Genomic DNA, 21,614 nt, shown 5'->3' with positions numbered 1-21,614 from the left:
TATTACAGATGCCTGTAAGAAACTAACTCTGTGTAAAGTTAAAGAATAAGACTAAATATAAAAGGAGAAGTTAATGGAATAATAATACGGGGAAATTAAAGGGACTACTTAGTGAAAAGAATTATTTCTCACCTTTGCATGTTCCACTTACACCAGGATGCAGACTGAACTCAGATCTAAGAGATGTGTCTTGATTAAAGAGCAACCTTTCAAATATGAAAAAAGAAGGTACAGATGTTATGATGTTTCCTAAACAAAGACTAACAAATTAACTATCATTTAAAAAAATTTTTCCAGCTTTATTGAGATATAATTGACATATAACATTGTGTAAGTTTAAGGTGTTCAATGTGATGATATATTGCATATATTGCAAAATAATTAAGTGGATAAATTTTTTTAGGCTCTTTATTGGAATATAATTGCTTTACACTCTTGTACCAGTTTTTGAGGCATACCAAAGTCAATCAGCTGTATTTATACACATATCCCCATATTCCCTCCCTCCCGTGACTCCCCCCTACCCTCCCCCTCTCAACCCTCTAAGGCATCACCCATCATCGAGCGGATCTCCCTTTGTTATACAACAACTTCACACTGGCTATCTATTTTACAGTTGGTAGTATATATATGTCTATGCTACTCTCTCACTTCATCCCAGCTTCCCCTTCACCCCCCGCCCCACCAACCTCGTGTCCTCCAGTCCATTCTCTGCATCTGCATCTTTATTCTTGTCTTATCACTGGGTTCATCAGTACCATTTTTTTTTTTTTAGATTCCATATATATGAGTTAGCATCCAGTATTTGTTTTTCTCTTTCTGGCTTACTTCACTCTGTAGGATAGACTCTAGGTCCATCCACCTCATTACATATAGCTCCATTTCATTCCTTTTTATAGCTGAGTAATATTCCATTGTATATATATGTCACATCTTCTTTATCCATTCATTTGTTGATAGGCATTTAGGTTGCTTCCATGTCCTGGCTATTGTAAATAGTGCTGCAATAAATATTTCAGTACATGTTTCTTTTTGGCTTATGGTTTTCTCTGGGTATATGCCCAGGAGTGGGATTACTGGGTCATATGGTAGTTCTATTTTTAGTTTTTTAAGGGACGTCCAAACTGTTTTCCATAGTGGCTGTACCAACTTACATTCCCACCAACAGTGTAGGAGAGTTCCCTTTTCTCCACACCCTCTCCAATATTTGTTGTTTCTAGATTTTTGGACGATGGCCATTCTGACCGGTGTGAGGTGATACCTCATTGTGGCTTTGACTTACATTTCTCTGATGATTAGTGATGTTGAGCATCTTTTCATGTGTTTGTTGGCCATCTGTATATCTTCTTTGGAGAAATGTCTATTTAGGTCTTCTGCCCATTTGTGGATTGGATTATTTGCTTTTTTGGTATTAAGCTGCATGAGTTGCTTGTATATTTTGGAGATTAATCCTTTGTCTGTTGCTTTGTTGGCAAGTATTTTCTCCCACGCTGAGGGTTGTCTTCTTGTCTTCTTTATGGTTTTTTTCGCTGTGCAAAAGCTTTTAAGTTTCCTTAGGTCCCATTTGTTTATTTTTTATTTTATTTCCATTATTCTAGGAGGTAGGTCAAAAAGGATCTTGCTTTGATGGATGTCATAGAGTGTTCTGCCTATGTTTTCCTCTAGGAGTTTTATAGTGTCTGGCCTTACATGTAGGTCTTTAATCCATTTGGAGTTTATTTTTGTGTATGGTGTTAGGAAGTGTTCTAATTTCATTCTTTTACGTGTTGCTGTCCAATTTTCCCAGCACCACTTATTAAAGAGGCTGTCTTTTTTCCATTGTATATTCTTGCCTCCTTTGTCAAAGATAAGGTGCCCATATGTTGGAAAAACTTTTAACGTGGTTCAGTGGAAACGACTCATAAAAATTATAACTAAATTTGCTAAAATTCTTAGTTACTTCACTATTAATATTCTATGTCAAAGTATTTTTTTTTCAGAAATATAGCCTTAATTTAAAATTTATCCAAGATGAAAAGTAAATACTTATTCATGTGATCATGTTCATTTTTATAAATATTCTGTTATTTTTGGGTATTTTGGAGTAAGGGACAAATATCAATATAGGTTTTGAACAGAAGTAAAATGAGATGATATGAAGGACCAGTGTTGGTGGGTTTTTTCTTTCACCTTTCTCTATACCACAGAGAATTTAGGATTGAAATCTCAGGGTTAAATCTGAGTGTATATTTTCAGAACATACAATCACAGAACTTTAAATTTTGGATTCACTTCTTACTATGTTCCTGGCAGCACCAAGGTAAAGAGAGAAGATACCTCTTGTTCTCAAGAAGCTTCAAATCTGGCAAGGGATACAAACAGCAATGATATATCATGGTGAGTATGCTACTAGGCAGACCTAAGTGTTTATTTCTTCTGTTTAAAAACTTTACAGGATGAAAAAAATGGGCCAAGGACTTGAATAGACATTTTTCCAAAGAGGATATACAAATAGCCGGTAAGAACATGAAAAGATGCTCAACAATACTAAACATTAGGGGAAAGTAAATTGAAACCATAATGAGATACCACTTCACACCAACCAAAAAACAAACAAAAACCCAGAAAATAACAAGTGTGGCAAGGATATGGAGAAACTGGGACTCTTGTAACATTGCTACTGGGAATGTAAAGTGGTACAGCCACTGTGAAAAACAGTTTGGTGGTTCCTCAAAAAATTAGACATAGAACTACATTTGATCCAGTAATTCCATTTCTGGGTATGTACACAAAATAACTGAAAGCAGGTACCTGAACTTGTACACCCATGTTCGTAGAAACATTATTTACAATAGCTAAAAGGTGGACACTGAGAAGCGTCCATCAACAGATAAGTGGATAAACAAAATGTGGTCCACACATACAGTGGAATATTTTTCAGCCTTAAAAAGGAAGGAAATATTGATACATGCTACAACGTGGATAGACCTGAAAGACACCATACTAAGTGAAATAACCCAGACATGAGAGAATGAAAATGGTATAATTCCAATTACATGAGGTACCTAGGCTAGTCAGATTCACAAAAACATAAAGTAGAATGGTGGTTGCCAGAGGCTGAAGACAGGGAAGAATGGGGAGTTATCATTTAAAGGGTACATGGAGTGTCAGTTTGGGAAGATGAAACAATTCTGGAGATAACTAGTAATGATGGTTGCACAATCATGTGAATGTACTTAACGCCACTGAATTATACACTTAAAAATGGTTAAAATGCTAAATTCTATGTTATATATATCTTACCACAATAAAAAAAAGTTTTTAAATCTTGCCAGAATCCAGGAATATACCAATGTATGAAGGCATAAATATATGATTTGGAACTAGGGGTTTTTTGGTTTACTTACTTACTTACTCATTTTGCTTTTTACTTTTTTTAATGGAAAATTACAAACATCAACAGGTAATAGAGACAGTGGTATACTCATCATCTAGGTGCAACAATGATCAGTACACAGCCAATCTTGCTTCCTCTATAATCCCTCTGCCACCCTCTCTACCCTCTATGAGTACCCCACTAGATTATTTTTACAGCAAATCCTAGACATTTTATTCCATTTCACCCGGAAACATTTCAGTATTCAACTCTAAAAGATTAGGACTCTTCAAACGTAACTGTAATAATCACACCTTTAAAAAAACAACCAAAATTTCATACCTAAAAAAAGTCAGTAATTCCTTAATATTATTAAAATTAGTCTATAGTAAGCAGCCTCTATAAAGGCTGCTGGCATTTATGCCTTTGTATATGGTATTTATCCTTGAGTATGGACTGGATCCAGTGACTCTTCTAACGAACAAAATACAGCAAACAGGTTGGGATGTTACTTCTGAGATTAGGTTACGAAAAGATACTGACTTCCATCTTATCGCTTATTCTCTTGCTTCTTCCCTCTCATGGAAGCTAGCTGGCCATGTTGCGAATGCCCTTTAGAAGCCTGTGTAGCAAGAAACTAAGGGAGGCCCTCAGTCAAAAGTCAGAGAGCAACTAAGGACTCAGTTCAACAGCCAGAGAAGGAACTGAATCTTAAAACCACCACTGGGGCAGTAGATCCTTCATATGAAGCCTTGAGATGAATGCAGCCTTCTGAGTCCTTGAGCGTGATGATCCAGTTAGGCCACCCCGGATTCCTGAACCACAGAAACTATACAACATGTTTACTGTTTTAAGATGCTAATAAGTTCTGGAGTAAGCTGTTACACAGCAATGTAAACTAATAAACCGATTGTAGCCACATTTCCCTGTCTCTTTTTACAGTTGTTCTGTTCATATCAGGATCCAAACAAGATGCACACATTGCATTTGGTTGTATGTTTCCTAAGTCTCTTTTAAAAATCTATAAATTATCCCCTTCCCCGCCCCTTACAATTTATTTGTTGAAGAAACTGGGTTGTTTTTCCTATAGAGTTTCCCACATTTTGGATTTGACGATTGCATGTCATTTAACATGTTCCTCTGTCCTGTATATTTCCTGTAAACTCGTTATTATAGCTAGAGGTTTGATCTGATTCCAGTTAAATTTGAGGAGGCAACATGTGTACTTCTTACAGGAGATAACAAAGAATGTGTTGAGAAAGGCAGTCCTGTGCATACAGTCTTTCAGTCCCCACCTGGCCTTGGGTCTGGAACACTTTCTTACTAAGAGAGTCCTCCCAGACTGTATTGGACTTACCACCTTGTATGGGAATACCTTTCCCTGTTTAGACTCAGTGTGTACTCCTTTGTTCTGTTTAAAAGCATGTGTCATACGGCACCTGGCCAACGCCACTACTCTATCTGTCCTCTGTGGGGAGAGGATGAAGTCCTTCGTTCCATGGCACAAGAGGGATTTGTGCGGGCCGATGGCCCTGCATCAGCTGCAGAGAGCGACTGCTGGCACGGGGGATGATGCCACGATGGAAGCTAATCTTGTTCTGTCTCTTCACGTCTCTCAGTATAACAGTTTTAAGAATAGTACGTGGCCCTGACCACGAGCTCCGACTATAAGACTATCCCCCAGGAAGGGAGGTACAGTTCTTGAGGCACTAGCCTACTGTGTTCCCCCTCTGCTTGGCAAAGCAGTCAAGCTATCCTTTTCTACTTCACCCTTCCCCCTCCCCCAAAAAAGAATAGTACTTGGCACCATTCTATTTTAATCACTGGAGAAGCCACTATTTTGATATATATCCTGACCAAAAATGTTGCTTTCTTTAGCTAATTTAATGTGATTATTAATTCTTTGTCTCCTTGTATTTTGCTTTCTATTCTTCCCTTCTGCAACTGTACCCTTTATAATGTATTTTCTATCTAAACAACTCACACAAAGATAGTGCTAGTCTATCTTAAAGGACAGAATTAACACCCATCTTGCAGGGTAATTATGTTCAATTAGCCTTTTACTATATCATTTATAATGTTCAGAGAACATGCTTTGACCTGAACATATACCTAAATCCACATAATAATGAACTATTTTATAAGGTAGTTCTGTTTAAATGGATTGAACAGGATTAGTTTGTGATAAATCCTTCAATGTTATTGAGCAGTTAACATTTACTGGAGGCTGAGATAGATATTAAGGATTGGTAAAAGGTTCCCAGGGCACATATAAGAAAAATGAATCCTGCCTCTTAGTAAACAAATCACAAGCAAACAAAACCTCATTAATCAGCAACTTAAATTCTTACAGATTATTAGTGACACCTACCAAGCAAAAAAAGGGACTGGATGCATTTTATAGTTTCAAGAGGGCTACAGCCATGTTCAGGCTCTGAGAGTACTTTTCAGACACAGTTAACACCTGGCATCCTCATTCTCTGAAAGTCTTGCTTTATCTAATCCCAATGGTCATCAAATCCTTTCTCAGATCTTAGCAAAAGCACCTTAATAACTGCAACATTTAAGGATTATTTATGTGAAACTGTATAACGTTTTGCCTGTTGGGAGTCTCTGCTCTACTAGGACCTATGCTCCTCATTCCAGTCAAAGTTGGGAGCTTGTGCATAAAAAACAGAATAAACGGGAGGTGGGGGGGAAGCAATGGTATTCAGCTCCAGCAATCTTAGACTCTGACTGTACTTCCATACTAATGAAAAGAACACTGATTTTTAACCTTGAGTTATGAGGTCTGAAAGCAAGATGTTTCTATGGCACTGCAGAGAAGCATTTTAAAATGAATAGAAGGGGGAGAAAAGATTGGTCAGTCAAGATAGAGTGAGCCATCTATAGCCCAGTTTTCCACCCATTACAACTAAAAATTCTGGTAGAATATTTTTTAAAAGCTACCTGAGTAATCTGAAAGGTAAACAACAGCAGGTAAACTGGGGACTGAAACTGAAATCTAAATAACAACCTTGGAGTAGGTGAGTCTCATGGTTTTGTTTTGTTGTTTGCTCCTTTTTTTGTTTGTTTGTTTGTTTGTTTGTTTTGTTTTGTTTTTTCTCCAGCTTTGATCCTAGGCCTAAACTTAGAACTGCACAGTGGGCACAGACAGCAAAAACTCCAGAAGAAACCTCTCCTATCTTTATCCGGAGAACTAGGGGAAGGGACCCCTGAATGCCAGAAGGTGTGAGGCGAATCCCTGAGTTTTCTTGTTTTCTCTCTTTAGCTTCAGAGCTATACTGCTACCAACCACAGTAGCTTGGACACTTAAAACTCAAGAGAGGGACTTCCCTGGTAGCGCAGTGGTTAAGAATCCACCTGCTAATGCAGGGGACACAGGTTCGATCCCTGCTCCAGGAAGATTCCACACGCTGCGGAGCAACCAAGCCCATGCGCCCCAACACTACACTGAGAAGCCTATGCACCACAAAGAAGAGTAGCCCCCATTCCTGCAACTAGAGAGAGCCTGTGTGCAGCAACGAAGACCCAAGGCAGCCAATAAATAAATTAAATAAATTAAAAAAAAAAAACTCAAGAGAAAACCTGTCTTTTTCCTACTAGATGAATCATACTCCCAAGAGTTTGAAAAGAATCTCTTTTATTTTCTTCTCTCTCCTAACACTTTCCCCTGAAGGTGGGCAAAGAACTACTCTATAGCAAGAAGGCTAACACTGAAAGAAATCCATCTTTCTGGTCATACAAGCCAACAAGTGGGCATGGGGAGGGAAGGGTGCATGAGAATCCTGGAGAAAAGAGACCAGGAAGGGGAATCACCGAATTCTGTATATGATCCAGCATAAGTCTAAGGCTCAACCCTGCGCTGTCTACATGCAGAGCAGATTCAAAAAAAGCGTAACAAAGGCTTAGAGAATTGAACTATGATATTAACTACTGACCAAATTCCAGATTAACCCCTGAGTGTGGTACATGAGCCAGACAGACTCAAACAGCATAGTAAAGGCTTTGAAAGTTGGAGTGATGTAACCACCACCCACAGAAGGCAAAACAGAACCTGCAGACAGAACCTGCAGTCAGAACCTAATCAGATTGACTACTTGTTACAACAAATAAAGATCAACACCCTCTAGAGGATTTTAACAGGAACAAGAGTCTAAAACATAACATTCAAAATATACAGGATATAATCCAGAATTCTCAACATGCAAAGAAAAGGAAAATCTGACTAGTTCTTCAGAGAAAACATAACAGATCCCAATGCCCCAACCTGCCAAGCCCAGATGTTGGAATTACAAGAGAAAGATTTTAAAGCAGCTATTATAATAATTCTCTATGAGATAAAGGTGAACATTTATCAAATGGATGAAAACAATGAAGTTCTCAGCAAAGAAATAAAAACTATAAAAGAGAAGCTGGTGGAAATTTTAGGAGATATAATATCTGAAATTAAAAATTCACTGGATGGTCTCAACAACAGAATGGAGATGACACAGGAAAGAAAGTGATGACACAGGAAAGAAAGTGATGACACAGGAAAGAAAGTGAAGCTGAAGATAAAGCAATAGAAATTATACAATCTGAAGAACCGAGAGAAAAAAAATTGAAAAAAATTAATACAGCCTCAAGGATCTGGGAGACTATCAAAAGGTCTAGATTCATGTCATTTAAAATCCCAGGAAGAGAGGAGAAAAAGATTGGTACATGAAAAAATATATGAAGAAATCATGACAGAAAACTTTCCAAGTTTGGTGAAAGAGATGCTTATAGGTTCGAGAAGCTCAGTGAACCCCAAACAGGAAAAACACAAAGAAAATCATTACCAGACACATCATCATCAAACTGCTGAAAACCAAAGACAGCGGGGGAAATGAAAGCAGACATTAAAAAAGATGATGTATTACACAGATGGAAAGAGTGATTTGAATGGGGACGGAGGGGCTTGACTACAAGGGCAGCACAAAGGCGGGTAACTCTTTCTGGAGTAACAGAATGTTCTGGATCTGTAGTGGTTGTTATAAGACTCCATGTACTAGTCAAAATGGTCCCTGTACACCAATAAGAGCAAATATTTCTGTTTGTATATATAAAAGAGCCAGAAATCTAGATATCATCCTGTACTGCTGCCCTACCCTCATCCTCCACATCTTATCAATCACCATCTCCTGCCAAATTTACTTTCTAAAGAGTTCTCAAATTTGTCCCTTTCCCTCTATTCCCACTGCTTCTGCCTAGATGGCGCTCATCATCTCAGTCTGTTACTATTTTGATCCCAAAGCTAAGCTCTTATAGCCTTGCTTTGCAAAAGGTGATCCCTGATCTAATAGTACCAACTTTAACCCGGATGCTTGTTAGAAATGCAGAATCTCAAACCCCACCCTAGAACTCCTGAGTTGGAATCCACCTTTTAACAGGATTCTAAAGTGATTTATAAGAAATTCATAACTTTCATTACAATTTGCAAAGCCCTAATCTAGGGCACGCCTGAGTGAATGAAAATCTGATTATGCTGCTCCTCCACTTAACACCTTACAAGCTCCCTACCAGGACACACACAGGATATAAGAGGTCTTATATGACCATACTGTGCTGTCCCCTCCAGGCTCATCTCTCACCACACCCATCTCAGCATTTAACACTTCAGTAACACTTAACTGTCTGCACATTCCGTAACACAAAGCTATGTCCCACCACTACATCTTTACCCATGCAGTTCCCCTGGCCTGAAAACCTCCTCTCCATCTGACTAATTCCTACTCACCTTCAAGCCTCTGCTCAGAAGTCAACCCTGGCAAACTCTGATGACCACCGTTGAGGTAAGCATCCCGCTGGGCTCCTAAACTAGCCTGGGCACACTTCCTACCCGGACTGCCCACGTTACATTGAAATTATCTGTTCATGTCTTTCCTGGCCTGTAGGTTTCTCAAAGGCAGTGGCCTCATCTCATTTATGTTCTCCCTGTGTCCAGCACAAGAAACAAAGATATGTTTTGATGAACGGCACTACCGTCTTCTTTTGATTCTTATAAATATCCGTTTCCAGTTTGGTAGTAACCGGTTCCCCCATCACACATTCACTTCCTGAGAGAAAGTACACTAACCGTCTCCTAGACCTGAGCTAGAGCTGCTTGTAGCAAAATGCGCTCGAGGGCTTCAGACCCAAGTCTTTTTTACCTTTGCAAAAAAGCCCCAGGCTAAGAAAGAAGGCTTATAAAAAACGCCATAAAGCCACCTGCTATAAAGCCCCTTCGGTCCTAAGCCGGGGGTGATGGGGAGCCGTGGTCTACCTTATCTACAACATTCTTAGCGCAGGCCTGGGGGCCTCACAAGGCCCTACTCCCGCCCGCAAGCAGACGTTTGGCTGCTAACAACTTCCACTCAAATCTCAGAGGGTCACCCGCCACCAGGGCCGGGCCTAATGACGGTCACCTTCTCCAGGGAAGCTCCTCTTCTTCCTGGTCGCTCTCCGTCACCGACGCCTCTATCACCGTTTCATCACTGTCCCAGCCTGGAGCCTGGGCACCTTCCTCCATCTCCGCCTCGCACCCGGAGTCTTTCTTATCCTCTTTCTCTAACTCCTCCATTCCCGCAAAAAAAAAAAAAAACAAACCCCAATAATAATAATCATAAATTTAAATTTGCTCTGAGGGCCAGGAGAAATTATGAATTAAGAACAAAATTCTTGGCGGGAGCCGGGCCGCTCGCGGGCACAGACCACCGGGCCGCGAGGGCGTCGTCGGGGCGGCGGGCCAGCGCGGAGCTGTGACCGCAGGCCGCCAGCAGGGGGAGCCGCGCGCCGCTCGTCGGCCCCCGAGCGCCGCGGTCGGCCCCGCCCCTCGTTCCCGTGGCCGGAAGTCGCCCGAAATAGCCGGGCGCGCACGCGCGGGCCCAGAGGTCCCTGGCCGTCCGGGGTGTGGCTGCTGCCACGCCCGCCTTCCGCACTTTCACACTCTGGCTGGGCCGTGTGGGGCCGGAGCTGCGATCGCGGGAATGAGAGAGGAAGCGTCGGTCGCAGACAGACCGCAGGCCGAGCCGCCTAACGCCACCGGCAGGGAGAAAAGGCTGGGTCACGTCCGGTGCAGTTCTTCTCCGGCTTGTGAGACCCAGACTTGGAAAGAACTGTCAGCTCTGCCAGACTTTTCTGAAGCCAGAATGTGATCTTAGCCCCAGGAGTGTTTTTGGGTCCACCAAGCGCTGCCTTTCTGCTTAACCCGACTGACACCCCTTCCCCCAGAGTCCCCCTGAGGTAGTTTTTAGATCATCAGCTGATCTAACTCTATTTTTTATACATCTTTATTGGAGTGTAATTGCTTTACAACATTGTGTTAGTTTCTGCTCCAGGACAGAGTGAATCAGCTATATGTACACACACATTCCTGTATCCCCTCTGTCTTCAGGCTGCCTCCCACCCCCATCCTCCATCCCACCCCTGTAGGTCGTCACAAAGCACCAAGCTGATCTCCCTGTGCAGCTTCCCGCTATCTTACATTTGGTAGTGCATATATGTCCACGCTACTCTCTCACTACCATCCCAGCCTCCCCGCCCCACCCCCAGTCCATTCTCTATGTCTGCATCTTTATTTCTGCCCTGTCACTAGGTTAACTTATGTATTTTGTATTTCCGATTTTCCCTTATCAACTCTTTGGTTACCCTGGAATACAGATTATGTTGGAAAGGCAGATTAAATGCTTTATTTTTTCCCTTTATTAATTTTTATAATAATATTGGTGCCTCACAACCTTCGAAAGTAATTTTATTTTTAAATGAAGTGACTAGATTCTTAGATATTTGATTTCAGTCTATTTGAAAGTTTTTCATTCGAACTCATTCAAAACAAAGCCAAGTGAGCTCCACTTCCCAAGTAACAAGAAGATTCCAGTAAGACAGACCCCTTCTGCATAGCAAGTGTTTAGTATTCACCTTGGAATATCCAGGGTGTAAGCACATATTGGCCTTTTAATGGTTTGTCAAATAAATGGAAGGAACTAGGGTTTTCTGACTCCTCAATTTACTGCCCTTTTCAGTACATGGAGTGGCTTTGCCATACTTTATTATTTTTTAACTCAGTGACAAGAACAAGGACGCAGATGCAGAGAATGGACTCGAGAACTTGAGGTTTGGGGGGGCGGGGGGTGAAGGGGAAGCTGAGACGAAGCGAGAAAATAGCACAGACATATATATACTACCAACTGTAAAATAGATAGCCAGTGGGAAGTTGTTGTATAACAAAGGGAGTTCAACTCGAGGATGGAAGATGCCTTAGAGGACTGGAACGGGGAAAGTGGGGGGGAGTCGAGGGAGGGAGGGAATACGGGGATATGTGTATAAAAACAGATGATTGAACCTGGTGTACCCCCAAAAAAATAAAAAAAAATAAAATTAAATTAAAAAAAAAAACAGATGATTGAACTTTGTGTACCCCCCAAAAATAATAAATAAATAAATTTTAAAAAAATTTTATTTTGTATTGGAGTAAAGTTAATGAACTATGTTGTGTTAGTTTCAGGTATACAGCAAAGTGATTCAGTTATATATATACATGTATCTATTCTTTTTCAAATTCCTTTCCCATTTAGGTTATTACAGAGAATTAAGCAGAGTTCCCTGTGTATTTTATTATTTAGACCATCTTTAAGCCACTGCTGTTTAAAACACTTGGTTAGTGGTGATCTTTTAAACATTTATGCTGGGTGTGGAGAAAAGGAAAACCTCCTACAACTGTCGGTGGGAATGTAAATTGGTGCAGCCACTATCAGAAACAGTATGGAGTTTCCTTCAAAAACTAAGACTAGAGCCGCTGTATGATCCAGCAGTCCCACTCCTGGAAATACATCTGGAAAAGACAAAAACTCTAATTCAAAAAGATACATGCGCCCAATGTTCATAGCAGCATTATTTATAATAGCCAAGATATGGAAGCAACCTAAGTGTCCATCCACAGATGAATGGATAAAGAAGATGTGGTGTATATACATACAATGGAATATTAGTCATAAAGAATGAAATATTGCCACTTATAGCATCATGGATGGACCTAAAAAATATCACACTAAGTGAAGTAAGTCAGACAGAGAAAGACAAATATTGTATGATATCACTTATATGCAGAAAAATAATACAAATGATTTTATTTACAAAACAGAAACAGACTCACAGACGTAGAAAACAAACTTATGATTACCAAAGGGGGCGGGGGGTAAATTAGGATTATAAGATTAACAAATACACACTATGATATATAAAATAAACAACAAGAATTTACTGTATAGCACAGGGAACTATATTCAATATCTTGTAATAACCTATAATGTAAAAGAATCTGAAAAAAAATATATTTATAAGTGAATCACTCTGCTGTACACCTAAAACTAACAATATTGTAAATCAATTATACTTCAATTAAAATAAAATGATCTACAGTTGATATACAAAAAAGAAAAAATAAACTTATTTGAATATTTCTCACCTCAACCCTGTAAACTAGGCAGAACAGAAATAAATATGCAAAGAATAGACTTCTTTGTGTTTTTTGCACCTCTCCACCTACATCCTCCATGTTTAAAACAGTCCTAAATTCCCAGGTAAAAGGCTGATGGGGAATTTTGTAACAGGTAGATCAGGCTGACAACATTTATATCCACTGATAATCTTACTGTATCACTAAAAGTAAGAAAACCAAATATTATGTTCCTCCTGCCATGATATAATAGGAATAAATGGACTAACTATGAAGTATTCTAAAGCCCCCCCAAAAATGAAAAACCTGAATCTAATCAAGCCTCTAGATCAAACTATCAGTTATTTATTGAGGGTGGAAAAGCAGAGAAATGTGTCAACACCAGGAAGATAAAATTAATGAAATCTAGAATGTGGGAAATTCAATAGGACAAATGACCTGGTTTCTTTCAACAATTTAATATCATGGGATAAAAGAAGAGGGAATGGGAATTCTTTTAGATTTAAAGAGTCCCTAAGAATAGGGAAAAAATTCAAGTAGTTAAAAAGGAAAATTGATTGCTTGTTAATACAAATACTAATACATAATGAATTAGTCCAAAAATCTTAAGAGCATTATATTCTTTTTAAACCAATAAATATCTGTAAAAAAATTAAAGAATATGAGGCAGAATACAATTAAATTAGATTATATCAAAACTTGAATTTTTGAGGAATAATATTGTGTAGTAAATTTATAAAATGAAACCAAGTAATCCTTCAGAACTGTAAATAAATTGTCATTGCTTGATTTCCACTTAGGCTACAAGTCTTTCAAGAAAAAATTGTATTTGAGAATTCTTTACTTGTTTTAAAGGTGAATTAAAAGTAGAATGCCAGCTTTGCCACCTCAGATTTTCATTAGGAAGGAAAATTCCAAAATCATATCCAATAGCATATATGCTAGACCATAAATGCTCGTGTGGCTCAGCGCCCTGAAAGAAGGCTGGGAGTTAGGACCCTTCCCTTACTGGCCTCGCCTTGTAATGGATGAGGCAGACAATAAACAAGTACATGAATAAATAAGATAATTCAGAGAGTGATGTGTGCCAGAAGGAAATAAAGAGGCTGCTGATTAGAGAACATGGTCAGAGATTGCCTCTCTGAGGAGGTGACATTTGACCTAAGACCTAAAGAATGAACATAAGTGCAAAGGCCCTCAGACATCCCAGGAGGCCTGTGTGCCTGAAGCTGGGGAGTCAGAGGAGAGTGGTGTGGGATGAGGCTCGGCCACTAAGCAGGAAGTGGAGTACGTACAAGGTGGAACGTAATGAGACTTGTTTGGAAGTGTGGATTTTGAAAAAGAAGTCTCAGGATTTTGTGGTTACACAATATATTTGGCTTTTATAATTGAAATTTTTTTCCTGCCTATAGCTTCATATCATTTTTATTCTATCCAGTTTACTTTAGATCCCAGAACTGTAAGAAATGAGACTTTCATGGAAGATTTAATTGACCATAAATATAACACAAGATGAATATCTAAGAGTAAACCCATTTTTCATCTTATTACTTTATTCCCCCCAAAATAAAGGTATATAAAGTGTTTCACTGAATATTCTATAAGTATTTTAAAATGCATTTTTGAAAAATAACATTCATTTTCTCAAAGATTTGGATTAAAAAAAAAATGTTGCTGTCCATCAACCCAAACAATTCACATGGTGTTTAGCACAAATCAGAACTATTTTGTGAATTTAAAAATGAATGAGAATATGTATGCAATCAGAAAAATCACTCTATGTGAGACCCTTTCTCAAAAACTGCAAAAGATGGGAAAACATAGAGACAGGTTTACGCAGGATTAGATGCTTTTTCAGTACCTAAATTTGTTTTGCAGTTATCATTATAGTTGATTCACTTGTGAAGGCATATGCTGACCACAACTCCTATAGCCCATGTCCCTTCTTAGTGCAGAATTAAATATAGAAGCTCAATTTTACTTTAAAATGGCATACATAAAATAGACACAAAAATACTTCAAAAAGTTAAAAGTACTATGAAATTTAAGATAGTAGCCTAATATGCAATTAATATTTCATTTAAAAAAACCCTCTGAAGAATAACTAATAGCATCTGTTATTCTGGTAATTGACAAAAAGATATATTATAATGAAGCCCATAAAATCAGCAAAGGATGATTGCAAAAACACCCGGCATTTCAAAAATGAGAATCAGAGGATTAGACATGCCTAGTAGTAAATTATAACAACCCTCCCTGACCCATTGCCCCAGGATGCCTGCACGGTGCTGCTATTCTGTGTGATCTCTACTATCGTCATTATTCACTGTTTAGCTCTATTAGACCATGGATAATACATTTCTTTAGAAGGGAAAATGCAAAATGTCCTAGCTAGGGGGCAACAGTTACACACTGATCATCTGTCTCAGAACGAGAAATACATTACATTACAAAACATTTCATAATTTATGGTGACGTGAAAAAAGCAACAATATTGGAAAACAGATGTTAAACATGATTATCAGGGTTCTGTAAGGATTCTTAAGAGTACTTCCCCCCTATAAACACAGTATAATGTTGGTGAGAAAAAATTGGCAAAGTGACAGATAAAGTCATGATAGGCTGTCAAAGAATTAGAAACTCAAATGCAACAGCCTGGTGAAAATGACACTGATTTTGTCAACTAGTTTCGACAAGTTCAAAAGATTCCAACTGTAAATTTGAAACGTTGGAGACAACCTAAATGTCCATCAATAGGGGATTATCAGTGGAATACTATGTTGTCAATTAAGAAGAACGAAAAGCAGATATATACATAGACACGTATAGCTTCTCATGGTACGTTGTTTACAGAATAAAGCGAAGAGCTGAACACTGACAGCTCTGGACTTTCATACAGGAATCTTTTTGAAGGGAGAGCTATGAAACATTAACAAAAGTTGTGTTTGAATAGCAAACACAGTTGTCACTTAACTCCTTTCATAGCAAATTCACACCTTTATCTTAGAGTGTGTGTTTTTTTGGAGTTGTTTAGAGGGAATGAGGAAATAAAAGGGTATCAAGCATACCAAGCCACCACCTGACTCTGCTACTGAAGAACTGTATAATGTTTCTTATTGCTTTTCTTTATTAAGGAATAATTTGCACATAATGATATGTATGGACCCTAGTGTTCAATTCAATGTCTGGTGGATTTTTTTTTTAACTATTTTAAGTCTCTATATTTCTTACAACAGCATGCACAACCTACAGGAGGAAAATCAGAGTGGTAGGTGGAAAAATGGTAATGTTAAAAGCTCAAATCTTAAAAGTATAATTTACATAAATAATACATAAAAAATAATAAATTTTAATTGATTTTTGGACTCCTGAAATTGCCAAATTTACATGTAGCGATGGGATCTTCTTTGTGTATAACTGAAACAGTCATGTAAACAAGCGTAGACTAATACGTTAGCAGGTCTGCCAATGTAGAAAGACACAAAAATCCCAGCCACAAAAGTTTAATCCGAACTTTGATGTTGTAAAATGATGCAGTTTGATGATTTTGACTATATATATATGTGTGTGTATATATATATATATATATATTCAGGTAACCACTACTTAAAACAGGATAAGGAATATTTCCATTGCTTCTGCCCTTTCCTCAATACCTACCCCCTATAGCTACTCTACCTACACTTTCTGATTTCTATCATGTAGAATAGTTTCTCTAGCACCACGAAGTAGTATTTCATACAAATGGAATCATATTGTATGCATCTTTTTAAACTAGCTTCTTTTAGTAAGTTTAAGGTTTTTAAGATTCACTGATGTGGTTTATATCAATTCATTCCTCTTTATTGCTAAGTACTATCACATTGTATGAACATACCACATTTGTTTAGTCCATTCGTCTGTTGACATTTATTTTCAGTTTGGAGGCTATTATAAACAGACTGCTATTAATATTCTCACTGAAGTCTTTTTGTGGATATATGTTTTCATTTCTCTTAGGTAAATACCTAAAGAGTACAACTGCAGGTGGGTGGATATATGGTGGGTATATGTTTAATTTTATAAGAAACTGCCTTTCTGTATTCCTACCAGCCATGTAGGAAAATATGAAAGCTCCCTTTGCTCCATATCTTCACCAACATTTGATACCATCAATCTCCTATGTATTACCCATTCTGGTGGGGGTGAAATAGTATCTCATTGTGGTTTTAATTTGCATTTCCCTAATGGCTAAGGATACTAAGCACCTTCCATGTGCTTTTTGACTGTTTGTACCTTTTGTGAAGTGTCTGTGCAAATTTTTTGCCCACTTAGCTGGGCTGTTTGTATTTTTATTGCTGGTTTGTAGGAGTCCTTTACAGCTTCTGGATATGAGGCCTTTGTCAGATATATGTATTATGAATATTTTTATTTGTCTCTGGCTTGCCTATTCATCTTCTTACTATGTCTTTTGATCAGAACAAGGTTTTAATTTGGATGATGACCAGTTTATCAATTTCTTCCTGTATGGTAAGGGCTTGCATTAGTTTCCAAGGGCTGCTATAACAAATTACCATGTACGAGATGGCTCAAAATAACAGAAATTCATTACCTCACAATTCTGGAGGCCAGAAGTCTAACATCAAGGTGGTGGCCCGGCCAGGCTCTCTCTAAAGCTTCCAGATGAGAATCCGTTCCATGCCTTTCTCTTAGCTTTGCTGTTGCTGGCAGTTCTTGACATTCCTTGCCTTGACTCCAGGCTCTCCCCCCATCATCAAGTGGTGTTCTCCCTGTACATCTCGTTCTCTACATGTCTTCTCTTCTTGTAAGAACACTAGTCATATTAGAGCAGGGCCTACCCTACTCCACCATGACTTCACCTTAACTTAAATAATTACAACTATAACAACCATATTTCCTAATAAGGTCACATTCTGAGGTTCCTAGAAGAACATGAATTTGTATGTTGGAGGGTGGGGAATGACACTAAACAACCCGATACAGTGCTTTTTGTGTCTTACACTAAAAATCTTTGCTTAAGCCAAAGTCACAAAGATATTTTTCCTTCTTTTCTTCTGGAAACACTATGGTTCTAACTTTACATTTCATTTTATGATTTATCTCAAATTATTTTTTGTGTATGTATTGAGGTTGGGGACAAGGTTCATTTTTTTCCCACATGGATGTTCAGTTGTTCCAGCACCTTGTGCTAAAAGGTTAGCCTTTCTTCATTTTACGACTTGGTACTTCCACTTATTTTTATCACAACCATGATATGTTTCCTGACATAGGACAACTACCAGAGTTAAATATTGATAAAGTATAATTAGACTACAAGGTAAGTGTTGGTCTCTTCTCCCATCATCTATAGTATGAAAAAAATGTGAGTGTGTATCCTTTAGTTTAAAATATCACACTGTGGGGACTTCCGTAGATGTCCAGTGGTTAAGACTCCACTGCAGGGGGCACGGGTTCCACCCCTGGTCAGGGAACTGAGATTCTGCATGCTGTGCAGCATGGCCAAGAAATGAAATGAAATGAAATGAACTGAGACAAGACCAGATGAGAGGAGGTGAGATGAGATGAAAAGAAACAAAATAAAACAAATCACACTGTGGACAATGATCATGAAAAGGGAGGCTCAGCAGAGGAAAGTGTTAAATGAGATGAGGGGAGGTGGAAAGAAGAATAGTTCTCCAGAGAGAGGTATCTGATTCACACCTGAGAAACCCAGTGGGTAAGAAACTCTTTGGCTCTAATGGTAGCGCAAAGAGAATGATCAGTGTGCACTATCAGAATTTATTTCTCACGAGCTAGGTAGGGGACATGCTCATTATACCCTGCTCAAAGGGTAGTCTCGGGGGAGAACAGTCCTCAGTAGAAAAGACGGAGATGGACTTCTGTATTCTCTGTTCCAAGGTTGGAATTAGGGGCCATCAACATAGGGAAACACTCCCAGATTAAGGGAACTGAAGGTGAGGGATCACCAGTGGTGGGTCATGTTTCCACAACATTACAAAATCACTTATGAGAGGGTTGGCTTTCTACAAATGCCAGACCCCGAGAGTACAAAGTCACTCAGTGTTGCTGATAAGTGTTTAACAACAAATGTGTGAGAGCAGGATGGACTGGGGAGTCGGGGGGAGGGCACGACTTTTATTTGTAGAATTTGCAGATTTCTGTGGTGTAAATACTCCAAAACTTACTCTACACATTCTTACTTATTCTTTCCTGGTCCTCTTCCTCCACTCAGTAAACCACAAAATCTGGCTCCATAGTAAAATGTAACAAAATATTTGGTAAGTGATGAGGTTTGGGGTATTTATTGCCTTTATTTTTAATATAATTTGCTCAATAATGCTTATAAACTTTAATTTTTAATAGTGACTATATTTAATAACTGACTTGCAAATTCCTGAAAATTTAACAATTATCTCTTACAAACTAGTAGAAGCTGGATCTAGTTCACCTTTGAGACCACTCTAGTAAGAACTTCCCTGCCTCCCTCCCCCATCTCTCTGTCTTCCCCATAGTCCAGTCCTGGAGGGATCAGCCTTTGAGGTTAGTTAAGGGGAGGAAGGGAAGCAGGAAAGAAAATGCAACGTGTAGAATAAGTTTTGGAAGTCTCAGCTCTCTGAGTCCTACTCGGGGGAAAGTGAGTTAGTTCCTCATTCAACGATATAGACATTATATTAGGAAAACCAAGTAAAAGGTGGAAGACTGAAAGGGGACAGGCAAGAAAGGAAAACAAAAGGTAAAATGATTGTTGAAGGAGAACGGTGACAAAAGGAAATGAGGACCACTCATCCTGGGCTTATTTTAACTGTGATCGCTTTGCTTGTGTGTAATCTACCTCAGCCAAGGCTTTGCCAACACCAGTCGACTACTACTTCTTTCATCATGTAACTGGCTTGTAAAATGATTAACTAGAGCTCAACTTTGAACTGCCACAAAGAAATCACGTTCTTTTTCTCTTTGTTGAAATGCGCTACCACCTGAAGAGCCAGTTCTAGCTTTAGGGTATTCTGTGCCTGAGTCATGATGTTCAGTCTTTGTACCTGGAATGTCCTTTCTTCCTTCCCTGTCTGGAAAACCGCTCAACCTCCCCTCATCTCATTTAATGCTTTCCTCTACTGAGTCTCCCCTTTCATAATCATTGTCCACAGTGTGATATTTTAAACTAAAGGACACACATTCACATTTTTTGCATAATACAGATGATGTGAGAAGAGACCAACATTCACCTATGGTCTAACTATGCCTTATCAATATTTAACTCGGGCAATTGTCACATAGGAAAGATGTCATGACTGTGATAAAAATAAGTGGAAGTGCCAAGTCATAAAATGAAGAAAGGCTAACCTTTTAGCACAAGGTGCTGGTACAACTGGACATCCACATGGGGAGAAAATGAACCTTGTCCCCTATCTCAACAAATACACAAAAAAATAATTTGAGGTAAATCATGGAACAAGCATCCTACAATCCAGTAATTCTACTTCTAGAGAAATCTGTGCACATCAGTATCAGGACACATGTACAACATTATTCATAATAGCCTCAAAATATAACCAACCCAATTATCCTTCCATGGCAGAACAGACTTAAATGTCCATCAAGAGGAGAAGGGACAAATCATGGTATAGTATAAGATGGGCTCTCTTATGGCTAAGGAAAAGAATGAACCTAACAACATGGATGAGTTTTAGAAGCCATTCTTACAAAGTTTTAAAAAAAACAAAACTAAGCAATATATTGGGACCCATTCATATGTGGTGAAACTCAAAGGGATAGTTGAAAAGAAAATTCAGGATAGTGATTACCTCTTTGGGAGAGGTAGATAAATGGTATGGAAAAGAGTTCATAGGTAACTGAAAAGAATCAGTAATGTCCTATGTCTTGATGTGTGTAGTGCATCACAAGTGTCTATTTTGTTATGTTTTGTAGTTTTCACAGGATGTATGTATGTGTGTATATTGTGTGTGTATATAAACACATCATATACCACATATAAAATATTTTGTCATCAAACAACATTATATATACATATATAACATAATATATAATCAAACCAAAAGTATATATACACACATATATAATATATATACAATATTTTATAGTTAAAAAAGTATAGGAAAAAAACTGGAAGGAAAGAAATGTGGTAAAATGTAAAAGATCGTCATCCTGAGTGAATCTCCCTAAGTTCCAGGTAATTATTTTCTCCATCGTAATTTTCTATTATTTTCCTAATTGCTTAAATGGCAATGTAACACTTTTAGAATTAGAAAACAGTAATTTTTACAATATTAAATACTTTTTAGGATGTCCTGAATGTTTGCACTGTTTTTTAAAACTTGATTTGAAACTTCAATCAAGTTTCAGATTATCCCTAGGAGGGATAATCTCTAAAGATTCAACATTGTATTTAGCTGACAAATATTAAAATGCAAATGCACGAGTTTCAACTGTGCCAACATTGTCTTTACATATTCAGTCCTAGTCAGTTTTACTTCCTTCCTATATATGCTTCCTGTTTCTGTGTTCAGGCTTTTATTCTTCCCATTTCTGTTCGGGCTCTAGTTCAGTAATTGAGAAGCTCTGGATGAAACTGAAGACTGCTTTTCCCATAACCCTTTAGTAACATCTAGTGGGTATTTAACAACAGGAAAGGACAGGCATTTTCCTACATAATTTAAAGAGCAACAGTTTTGAAAACATATGGACACCAAGTGGGGAAAGCGGGGAGGGTTGGAGGGGAATGAACTGGGAGATTGAGATACCAAATTGTACACTCTAAATATATGCAGTTTATTGTCTGTTAAC

The 21,614-nt window shown here is 38.4% G+C and overlaps 1 protein-coding gene across 1 annotated transcript in view; it reads right to left on the bottom strand.

Annotated features, from left to right (window-relative positions):
• Positions 1-9,902, bottom strand: part of ANKRD31 (ankyrin repeat domain 31) — a 133,426-nt gene extending 123,524 nt beyond the window's left edge. The window contains exons 1-2 of the mRNA XM_057698413.1: positions 9,784-9,902; positions 133-206 (exon numbers count right to left, since the gene is read on the bottom strand). Of these exons, the coding sequence (XP_057554396.1) occupies positions 133-206; positions 9,784-9,887 (178 nt within the window). The 5' untranslated portion in view covers positions 9,888-9,902. The remainder of the gene's footprint in view (positions 1-132; positions 207-9,783) is intronic.
• Between the last annotated feature and the right edge of the window lie 11,712 nt (positions 9,903-21,614).

The sequence above is a fragment of the Hippopotamus amphibius genome, chromosome 1 (assembly GCF_030028045.1).
Source record: "Hippopotamus amphibius kiboko isolate mHipAmp2 chromosome 1, mHipAmp2.hap2, whole genome shotgun sequence".
In the NCBI taxonomy this organism is placed as follows: Eukaryota; Metazoa; Chordata; class Mammalia; order Artiodactyla; family Hippopotamidae; genus Hippopotamus; species Hippopotamus amphibius.
Note: the sequence above shows the minus strand (reverse complement) of the source record. Positions and strands in the feature narration are given on the sequence as shown.